Here is a 9,972-nt window from a genome sequence, read left to right as displayed (position 1 = left end):
GAGTTACGATTTATGCTTATCACTTTTTATAGCAATGCTTGCCTGAAAATACCCCTCAAGGTCAATCACGGCTGTTAATAGACGTACACTACAATGTTGTAATGTCTTTTATGGCTTTATTGTTTGATTAGGGGTCAAGAAACAAGTTCTGATAAGAGTAGGGCATAAACTGCCTTGTACGCCAAATTGACACCAAAGTTAGCTTCGCCCTGAAAAGGCCCCTTGTCTGCCTCTGCATGTTGGAGCATCTGGGGAAAAATATAAGAACATAGACACTTCAAAAACCATGTCCAACTGCCAGCCAGACATCCAATCTTTCCTGCACAAGAGAACACAACTTTACAGGGCAGAGATCAGTTGCTTTTCATACTGGAAGACTGTGACTAAACTTGATTAGTGTAGCAGAGTTTGTACAAAGTCCAATTATTGTTAGTTGATATCCGACATCAACTAACAAGCCCATCAAAGTAATCTCTCTCACTGACGGTTCCAAACCAGATTCAACATGCTCAGTTGGCTAGAAAATTAACAAATTATTTACTAAATCAACTGCAATGGGGGACAAACAGAGCCAGTGGTTCATTAAACACTGAGAAGAAGAGACAGATATTCACTGGTGTTCCCATCGGTTGAAGAGGTGTTTTTTCAGCAATGCCAAGACTAGTTTGTTAGTGGCAAAAAAAAAAAAAAAGTCCAACAGTTGCGTGTCAAATGGGATTACCTGGTCAGCCATTTAAGCACACATTATAAATTGTTACATCAATTATTATTTTTCTTAACAAATCTATGATTAACTTGAGTCCAACAAAGGGAAACAGTTTAGGAAATAGGAAAAAACTAAACAAACTAAAGCAGACGCCATAATTCCTTAACCTACTTATTATCCCAGGAAGCCGGTCAAGGAAATGGCTTTGGAAATAATATAAGGGGTCATTTGTGACTATTGTGTGAACCCATAATCTTGTTTCTGTGTCTGTGTTATAGGTTGTATTGACTGCTGTGGCCGCGAGACGCCGCCATCGCGCTCCTTTCCCCTCCTCACGCCTATTTACCGTTGGCAGCGAGGTCACGTGATACACATGTCAGGGGACAGCATGGCGGACATGCATGTGGAGCCTCAAAACAAATCGCACAGATTGTTCAGCTAACCCCACCGTGAAAAACCATCGTAACCGCGCGTGACGCCGCGCCGGTGGTGCCCGAACAGACAGAAGAATGGACGAAGAAAACAAACTTCAGTTTCCGTCTCTGCCCGTAACCAAGGAGGAGCTTCTGGTGAGAGCAGCACTGTCTACCGACATGTCCACTATGACCAGCTAATCTGAGCTAACCTCCTCTGCCGCCGTATTGTCCGGCAGCGAAAACACGCACTCAGCGGGGGCACTTGGTGTGAAATGGTGTGGGCATAACACACTTATAATGACATGCGAGACGTTTGTACGTCTGTAGATGAGCCACAACTCGTGTTTCTCTTTACTGAGCCGGACCGAGAAGCCTCCTAGCATTAGCCACGTATGCACACAAAGTACACTTGTATTCGCTTCTCCTCAGACACAACAGTCTCTAACCCCGTTGAAATTCTCTTATTCCAGGATTGGGCTTATCCAATGAGACGAGAAATGCAGGTATGTAAGACGAGTCTGTAGTTGGAAGCATAATTGTTTGAACTCACGCCCATAGTTTTGCCTCACTGCATGTCAAAGCTTAAGTTGACTAAACGGTGCTTTTCAGTTGTTTATTGAAGCCCGCAAATGTTGAATTAGTATTAACAGACAGAATTTTACTCTACATGGGAGATCATCATGTAATCGAGTGTTTTAAGGCCTCATATTTTGTGAATAGGTACCTTTGTAGATCTCCATCAAGCCAAACAGATGACATTGAACTGGAAAGCCTCTGTGGGTGATGATGAAATGCCGATTGGTCTGTTGATGTTTTGCTGCTGTATCTTTCTCTTCAGGAAATTTTACCAGGGCTGTTTTTAGGTCCCTACTCTGCTGCAATGAAAAGCAAGGTAATTCTGCCAGGAGTCATCCACTGGTGCTTGACCATAGAGACACAGCTAAAAGAAACGCTTAGGGCTCATTTGTCTTCTTTCGCTTTATCCAGCTGCCAATTCTTGAGAGACACGGCATAACGCATGTTGTGTGTGTCCGCCAAGACATCGAAGCCAATTTCATCAAACCCAACTTTCCTCATACATTTAGGTAAGGATGTGCAGCTCATGTGATCTGTTTTTTTTTTTTTGTGTGTGTGTTTGAAAAGCTGTAAGTCTTATCTTTGGCAGTTCTATCTTGCAGATATCTTGTGTTAGACATTGCTGACAATCCAGTGGAAAATATAATCCGCTTTTTTCCTATGGTATGTTCCAAAATCAAGCTTTTTTTCTTAGATTTTTCTGTGTTGACATTGTGTTGGTGTCGTCATTAAACTCGATGCGCTACATTTCATCTCCTTACAGACTAAAGAATTTATCGATAGCTGCTTAGCAACAGAAGGTAAGGATGCATGCCGTTTCCATTTATCCACCTTATCAATATTGTCGATGCTACTAATGCTGAGGACCTAAACGCCTTTTTTTGTCTCGCTCCTTTAGGAAAGGTACTGGTTCATGGAAATGCAGGGATATCGAGAAGGTGAGTCCTGTTTGTGGTTTCTGATGTTGCAGCATTTCAGATTATTACTTCCTCTCGAGCCACAAAACTTAAAAGCTAGGATGCAGGATGCTTTAGAAATTCTGTGTTAATGAGACCCTTAGTCTGTTTATTTTTATCATTAAGGGCTTCTTCCTAAATGGAGCGTAAAGGTACTGTTTGAGAGCTTAATCCTAAGAGTGGCTACTTAGAGACAATAATGTGAGAGACCTCCCAAAGAGCAGAAGAGTGAGGTTGAACTCTGTTGGTATGGGTGCATTCATGGATGAACTTACTTTTTTCTTTCTTTAAGCTATTTATGTTTTTATTGCTTATATATAAATGTGTAATATGTATTTAACAAACTGCATGAATGAGTCAGGAGTCTGGAAAGAGTAATGGGGCTTGATTTTTGTATCGTTGGCAGAGTTTTGGAAGCCTTTTACTCTGGATTTATTGGATTATTTTGACCATTGATGATGATGATGTGCTTATTGGATTAAGCATTTGCATGAAAAGATGATTTGTCTTCAAGATCTGATTGGCGGAGACTGAGAATTCCACCTGACTGCCTCTAGTTTCTCATGCCTTTACCAGTAACTTCTTTTCATGCTTTGTAAATTTCTCAAACGCCCATTTCTGTGCCAGTTAAATGATGAAGCTTCTGGTCCGCTCACGTGACCACGATGGCGTAAAACAAACTGCAAACAGAATCCGACAGCTGAGCTGTTCGATAAAAGGGCCACGTTGCGTCGATGCACTCCTCGGTCACCTGGTTTGTCTGCTGTGTCTAATTCTTTTGTGCTTTCAGCGCTGCCTTAGTGATTGCATATCTTATGGAAACATTTGGGATGAAATACAGGTGAATAATTCATGTTCTCTTTTTCATTTGAAATGATTAATGCATGACGCGTCCATTCTTTGACGCGTTTTTCATTTCCTTTCACCACTGTGGGACTGCCGTGCTGCAGCAGACGGCACGGGTCTACTTTTTTGGGCAATACAAAGCAAATGTTGTGTTTTGCTGTGGTTCGTCAGTAGTTTCAGAGGCTGTGTTTGCAACTGTGTGCAGGGATGCATTCAGCCATGTCCAGGAGAGGAGGTTTTGCATCAACCCCAACGTCGGCTTCGTTCATCAACTACAGGTACGATGTGGCTTTAGAAAAGAAGTGCTTAGGGTTACTAAACGCTTGAACTGTGACAATCCAATCAGCGAGTGATCCAGTACTGCTGAAGCAACACTGTGTGGCTGCATTCTACACGTTCTCAACGTCCTTGACTTTAAAGTCTGACGCCTGGAAATGCTCTGGAGCATTATAAGGCGGCAACCGCCAGCAGCATGTATGCTCATCTGGCAAAAAGGTTTTTCAGAAATTGGCTATTGCATTTACACGAGATCTCACTCTGTCATACGTTGCAGTTTTTAATCACAGGGCTGGCTGTTTCAGACTGTGGGAAGATTTAAAAAAAAAAAAAAAGTCCTGGCGTGATTTTTGCCTTCGTTTGTGTTCCCTCGTGTAGCCCCCGGCGGAAAATGTCTGGAAAAGAAACGGCTTTAGAAAACCACAGTCCCTGTAAACGGCGAGTCTTTTGAGTCGCGTCAAGCTTGGTTACAGAGACGATTTACTCGTTTAGTGCAGAGCGAGTCATGTACTGCTGTGGACTATCATTGTAGGGTGACTAAGTAAAACCAAAAGCTCGGCCCCTTGCGAACTGGTGAGCCAAATGATCAGACGGTGATGTCATGCTGTGGTCGATCTAATGTAATGAGCTTTGTCTGGGCGGGGATGTACTTTGTTTCCCCAGGAATATGAAGCAATTTATCTTGCCAAATTGACGATTAAGATGATGTCACCGATGCAGTTGGGCAGGTCGTTCTCTCTGCAGGCTGGAATGCCAGGTTTGTACAACGATGCATTCATACCTGTCCCTCATGTCTTTGTAGAGTTGGACCAGTGCAGGTGGAATATTTTTGTGCAAGGCTGCTTCTCAGTAGGAGTGAGAGGAAAATCCGACACAATGTGGAACATTCAGAACAGAGTTGTCTGGCATCACGCCACTTTGGCACTGAACTTGTCCCTTTTCAGTCACACATTTGTAATTTCATTATTTCCAGTGATATTCAGACGCTTTTTAAGCTTGCGTAACCTCCCTTTGACCCCGGATGACTTAACCGAGCGCAGACTTCGAAGTGTTTAGTGCTCTGAGGGTGCCTTCAGTTTTTTGATAATCATATTCAAGAGTTTGAAATGCTGTTTCCAGAAATTTCACAGCAATGAGAACTCCTTTTCTTTCTTGAGATGGTAGATTTCAGTTTGAACCTGTTTTCTGAGTATTCTTTTTGTTTGTTTTTAAAAACCTCCACATTTCGTTTGCAGGGAGCCGCAAGCGCAGCTTGGAGGAAGATGAAGACTTTGGAGCAATGCAGGTCACAGCAGCACAGAATGGATGAGCTTTGCTGATTAATCTGCGTGGCAAAGTGCACTCTCTTTTTACATTTTTAATGGGATTAAAAATGTAAATATCTGAACTTTTTCTAACGGGGGAGGACACGAGCGGGAGGGGGCGACCACTCATGTCTGAGACATGAAGTACTGATGGACTTAGGGCAAATTTGATAACTTTTTTTTTTTTTTTTGTTTGTTTGTTTTGTTTTTCCTTGCGCTGTATGCACTGATGGGACATTTTTTGCCGTTTTATAGTATTTAAAGCATTTTGCTATTGCAGCGGGACAGTATTGCAATAATGCACTTTCAATACTTGAATTAGTGTAGATGACCAGAAAGGGGGACGGACGTTGGCAAAAGGGAACGTAGCCAGAACGTCGCCCAGGTGAAGACATCAAGAAGATTGATAGCCTTTATTTTGGGAGTAATGGGATCATGAACTAACATCAGGCTTAATGTGGGGCAGTCAGAAATGGGGAAAAAAATAACAACTCTGCTTAATAAAGATAAGTCCTGAGTACCATTCAGCTGTCTTAATCATTTATGTTGTGTTGCATTTCTAAATTGTAGTCATTTTCATTTTTATTTTTTTTATTTTGTTCCATCCTGAAATGGACCTACACAAAATTGTACAAATTGATGAAGCAAAATCTTTTAATTGTAGAAAATATGTTATGAAAAGTGGTGTCCTTTCTTTGCCATGAAGCGGCTTAACGCTTTCACCTGATCGCTACCTGGTGGTGGCTGCAACATGCTGGGGGGATGCGATCATCAGGCAGACTGCTGCCTTATGGTCTTGTGAAAGCTACTGTAAATAGTAGATATTTTACAAATGTTTTTGTGTTTAACAATCAACAGGTGGCGTTCACATTGGTTCGCTGTAATCGTATGTCGATGAAACATATGAGTGAATTAGATTTGAAAACTAGCAGACTTTGGAACTGGTAGATTTAGTTGGTTCTTCTATAACCTTCAGCATTGCAGAAGTCACACGTTGCTTCCTTTAGGGCAAGTTGGTCTCATGAAAAAATGTTCCATTCATCAGGATGTTAAGTCTACCCTGAGGCCGAGTACAAATAAACCTCTTATCTCAAGCTACTTCTTAGTCAAAACACCAGATTTCAGGCACATTTTCAGTCGAACAACGAGAAAAGCTGTAGATCATGTGTTTTATTAGATTAACTTTTGAAAATAAGTTACATTAAATATGATTCCTCGCTCTCCCCGAAAAGCTTGATTACAAAAACAAAACTAGAAAGGCTTAAATAAGAAATGAATTTACAAAAATCTCCTGTTACAAAATGTTTGGATTTTCTAATTCCAGCAGTTGACCAAATACAAAACTTTATAAGCCTTAGCTAAATGTAACTGCTACCTTTCAAAAAATGATTTATCCAGCAACATAACCGAGAAATACAAAGAGAGCACTTTGTACTGAGCAGACAGATTAGAGAAGTCCCAGATAAAAGCGCAACTTGTCGAATGAGTTTTTAAAAACAAAAGAAGAAGAAAAAAAACAGCGTTACTCTCTTTGTTGACAGAAACCCACAGGCTAAGTCTGAATTCTTCCAGCGCTTTTGGTTTGTATTGATTTTAAAAAGCAGGCGCCTGCCCTTGATTATTATCTATCGTGTATTTGGTAATTTAACTAGATTTCACACCCTTTTCATTTCATTACAGTAGAGTTGTCACATATTCAGTTTTTTTCTGTGTTTGCAGACAGCAGTTTGCAAAGTAACAAAATAAGACTTTACAGTAACAGACGTGTCGGTCTTAAGATGGATGACGACGGGAAGATGATGGCAGGCGTCCACCCTGGTGAGGTAGCCACAGTTACCAAAGGGGTGGATTCTTACGTCCAACTGAGCGTCACTGCACCAACATGTTTACTCAAATGTCCCGAAATCAGGAGGATTCAGGGAGGATTCGACTGTGTCACAGCAGCAAACATCTTTGAGGAGCTCCCCTGGATGCTTACTATGCTCGTTGTTAAGTGCTGATGTTAGCAGATGTAGAAATGGTCCGTGCCCCACAAAACTGGGGTTAAAAGCTGCCCTCAGTCGAAGAATCTGAGCTGCATGTAGGTGTCGTCTGAGGAGCCGTAGCCAAACTTTTGGTAGAAAGCCACATTTTTCGATGCACATTCCAGGGTGATTTTATAGCAATTCAGTTTTTTGCTGAGAAGAGTGAGGGTTGAGACTAACCTGTTGGGAGATGGAAAGGGGGAGGAGAGGGGAGGGGAGAGTTTAATCAAGGAACAAGCAGAGATCACAACAATTCTTCTTAAATAAGTCTCAAAGGAGTGATTTTCATGTCTCCTGGGACTTGCTGGACGATTAGTAGATAAAACAATGTCAGGCTGACACAGGTCTACTCACAGTTTCCCCAGCTGCTTCCCTCTGCACTCATCACTGACAACTACCTCCTCCACCCGGCCCCTCTACAAACAAAATGAAACAGCAGGTCCATTTTAAACTTAAGTCAACACTTCTGTCCACAATGCAAACTACATGCCTAAAGCAAACAACGTATATATGTAACTTTAATTTACTGCTGCAAACTGGGTTAATAATCATCAACCTTCTAATAATCATTACCTTAATGAGTGAGTTATTAACGGGATTGGTTTTTATGGTGAAATGTAAAGAGCTGATAGCTGCATCTACTGTTAAAGAACAAACCTCGAATTGAGTGTCATATACCTTAGCACAGGAGTGAATGAATTTGTGTTCGGTGATCAGTGTGGCCGTGGCAACAATCTGTCCTAGATTTGTATCCTCCACAACAACAACATAGTAGTCTCCTGTTGTCTTCATGTGCTCAAACTTCTCTGGGGGAAACGGAAAACACGACACGTTTTGAAAAGGTCCGATCGTATGACGGATCCTGTGCTGCCTTAGTGTGGTCTGTGGTGTCGTAATTTCCCAGCATGACCGAACCCGGCCTGCAGGGTCGACTTCGGTACACGGGACTCTTAGTCGTAGGTTGCTCTCTCCTCTGTGACTTCACTTCATGTTATTTCAGAGATTTGTTCCTCTGAATAGTTAGTCTGAGTTCGCCTTGGCCTGATAGAATGTTTCCCTATCATTATCATGTCAGATTGCATTCCTATTCAATTTTTTCTTTTTACACCTCAAAGTCTGGCTACGACAGTTTGTGCAGCTGTGGCAAGATGCACAGATGTAAAAACTTTGGCACATATTGAGATTAAACACAGCACATGGCAGATACTATGAAGAAAAGGAAAAGGAAAATCTACTATTTTCTTATTTAAAGGGAGCATTAAGCGTGGCTTACTTGCAAACTGCTCTGCTGTGACATCCCCTGCCTGAGTGAGTTCGGCCAAAACTTTGAAGAATCCTGAAATTCAAGAAACAACAGAAAAGCAGGTGAAAATGAAAATATTTTATTTTGCATTCATGTTTAGTTGTCGTAAGTTACAAATTTGATCTTTTTTTTTAATTTTTAAATTTTTTTTTAAACAAAACAACTAACATCTATTATGTCAAGAAAATTTTTTTTTTTTTGTAAATACAGGCGTGGAATATGGCATCCAGTCTCACCTCTATTATAATCTGCCATGCACAGCGGCCTGAGCACCAGGCCTTCTCCTGGTCTGGATGGTGAGATGGGGGGAGAGAAAGAGACAATGTTGCTACTCCAGTCTAACTCCTGGAGAAGAGAAGGCTCAAAAAGCGGAGTCTCGTCCAGCAGCATTCCACAATCTCTTACTGGGAAACACGCACATACCCCACCCAGACAGACAGGCCAGTCCCCAGACACACAGAAAGTAAAGTAAATGTGAAAAAAAAGGTGAACAATTATTCTCAGACAAAAAAAAAACTCGGACACACGGAGTAAATGTGTTAATAAGGTCAGCCTGGATAGGAAGTTTTGTTTGCTCAGAGTCACAAAGAACTTTGACCTGACAAATAAAAGTACACTTGGTAAAAGGTTTTAGAGGCAATGATAGTCGGCAAACCAGCTCAGAGACACTGTATATGGGCACTCCCACACACAGAAACTATAGCACACATCCTCCTCTCACCATACAGTATGACGTGCCAGCTTTCTGCTCTCATTCATGACTTTTTTTTTCCTTCCAGGACACCCTGAGTCAATTGAGGATGTGTTATAAGAGGGGCCCATCCCGCACAACCATACTTGTAGAGCAAGGCCAGCATGTAGGACGCTGCCGGTGGCTTTGACGAGTCCTAAATGTTAGTTTCCATGCCAACAAAACACAATTTTACACTTTTGTCCAATCACTTCCCGATCAATTCAATTCAATTCAATTCAATTTTATTTATATAGCGCCAGATTACAACAATTGTCATCTCAAGGCGCTTAAGTAATATAGTCCAATTCAAGCCAATTGGAATTAGATCAGCGAGCCAAAATAGGATACAAATGCCAAAAATGAACATAGCTAGTCTAGTATAGTCTGGTGTTAGAGCTCCAACCTGTGTATTAAACGATAATACATTGCGAGTACCTGGGTGCCCTAACTGGGCGGTTAACAATTTAGTTATTACTTACCAGCAAAAACCCCGCACAGCAAAAGACGCTCCAGCTGAATTCCCAGACAGGAATAACGACAGCTGATAACCGGACAGCTCTGATAGTTTTGAATGGGGTCGAGCTACATCATTACGCAGAACACCGTGGGTGTTTTCAGTTGTTGCTTCCGCCTGACAGGAGCCCTTTTGTATGACGTGGCAGTAGAGCTGCTCAGGTTACTGGCGCAGCCCAATGACGTCATGAATTCGTCCTCGGTCTCAATCGAATGTTAACGGAAGTAATTTAATATGAATCGACAACGACATATCAGTGCAGTCATGCTGCCTTATTTTTCCATTATGAAAGGTTTTTAAGCTGCTGGCACCTGAACA

At 41.7% G+C, this 9,972-nt stretch overlaps 2 protein-coding genes across 3 annotated transcripts; one reads left to right on the top strand and one right to left on the bottom strand.

Moving 5' to 3' along the window:
* The first annotated feature begins 1,059 nt into the window (after positions 1–1,059).
* styx (serine/threonine/tyrosine interacting protein) lies at positions 1,060–5,605 on the top strand. Its single transcript, XM_072380308.1, has 11 exons — positions 1,060–1,275; positions 1,593–1,625; positions 1,961–2,014; positions 2,110–2,207; positions 2,301–2,361; positions 2,462–2,498; positions 2,597–2,636; positions 3,445–3,495; positions 3,706–3,778; positions 4,440–4,533; positions 5,012–5,605. The coding sequence occupies exons 1-11, from the start codon at positions 1,216–1,218 to the stop codon at positions 5,083–5,085; spliced, it is 675 nt and encodes a 224-aa protein (XP_072236409.1). The 5' UTR covers positions 1,060–1,215; the 3' UTR covers positions 5,086–5,605.
* Positions 5,606–6,611: 1,006 nt separating this feature from the next.
* On the bottom strand, positions 6,612–9,793 carry gnpnat1 (glucosamine-phosphate N-acetyltransferase 1). Of its 2 annotated transcripts, none has more exons than XM_072380307.1 (6): positions 9,620–9,793; positions 8,644–8,807; positions 8,378–8,440; positions 7,783–7,910; positions 7,459–7,520; positions 6,612–7,284 (listed from the first exon to the last, which is right to left on the bottom strand). In XM_072380307.1, exons 2-6 carry the CDS (start codon positions 8,795–8,797, stop codon positions 7,137–7,139), a joined length of 555 nt encoding a protein of 184 aa, XP_072236408.1. In that variant the 5' UTR covers positions 8,798–8,807; positions 9,620–9,793; the 3' UTR covers positions 6,612–7,136. The 2 variants fall into 2 exon arrangements, with proteins under 2 accessions (XP_072236408.1, XP_072236407.1); XM_072380306.1 differs by having other exon boundaries at positions 8,644–8,811; positions 9,620–9,792.
* Positions 9,794–9,972: the final 179 nt, after the last annotated feature.

This window comes from Leuresthes tenuis, unplaced genomic scaffold, assembly GCF_036924035.1.
Source record: "Leuresthes tenuis unplaced genomic scaffold, fLeuTen1.0.hap1 SCAF_2, whole genome shotgun sequence".
Taxonomy (NCBI): Eukaryota; Metazoa; Chordata; class Actinopteri; order Atheriniformes; family Atherinopsidae; genus Leuresthes; species Leuresthes tenuis.
The sequence above is the reverse complement of the archived record's forward strand: the minus strand, read 5'-3'. Positions and strand labels throughout refer to the sequence as shown.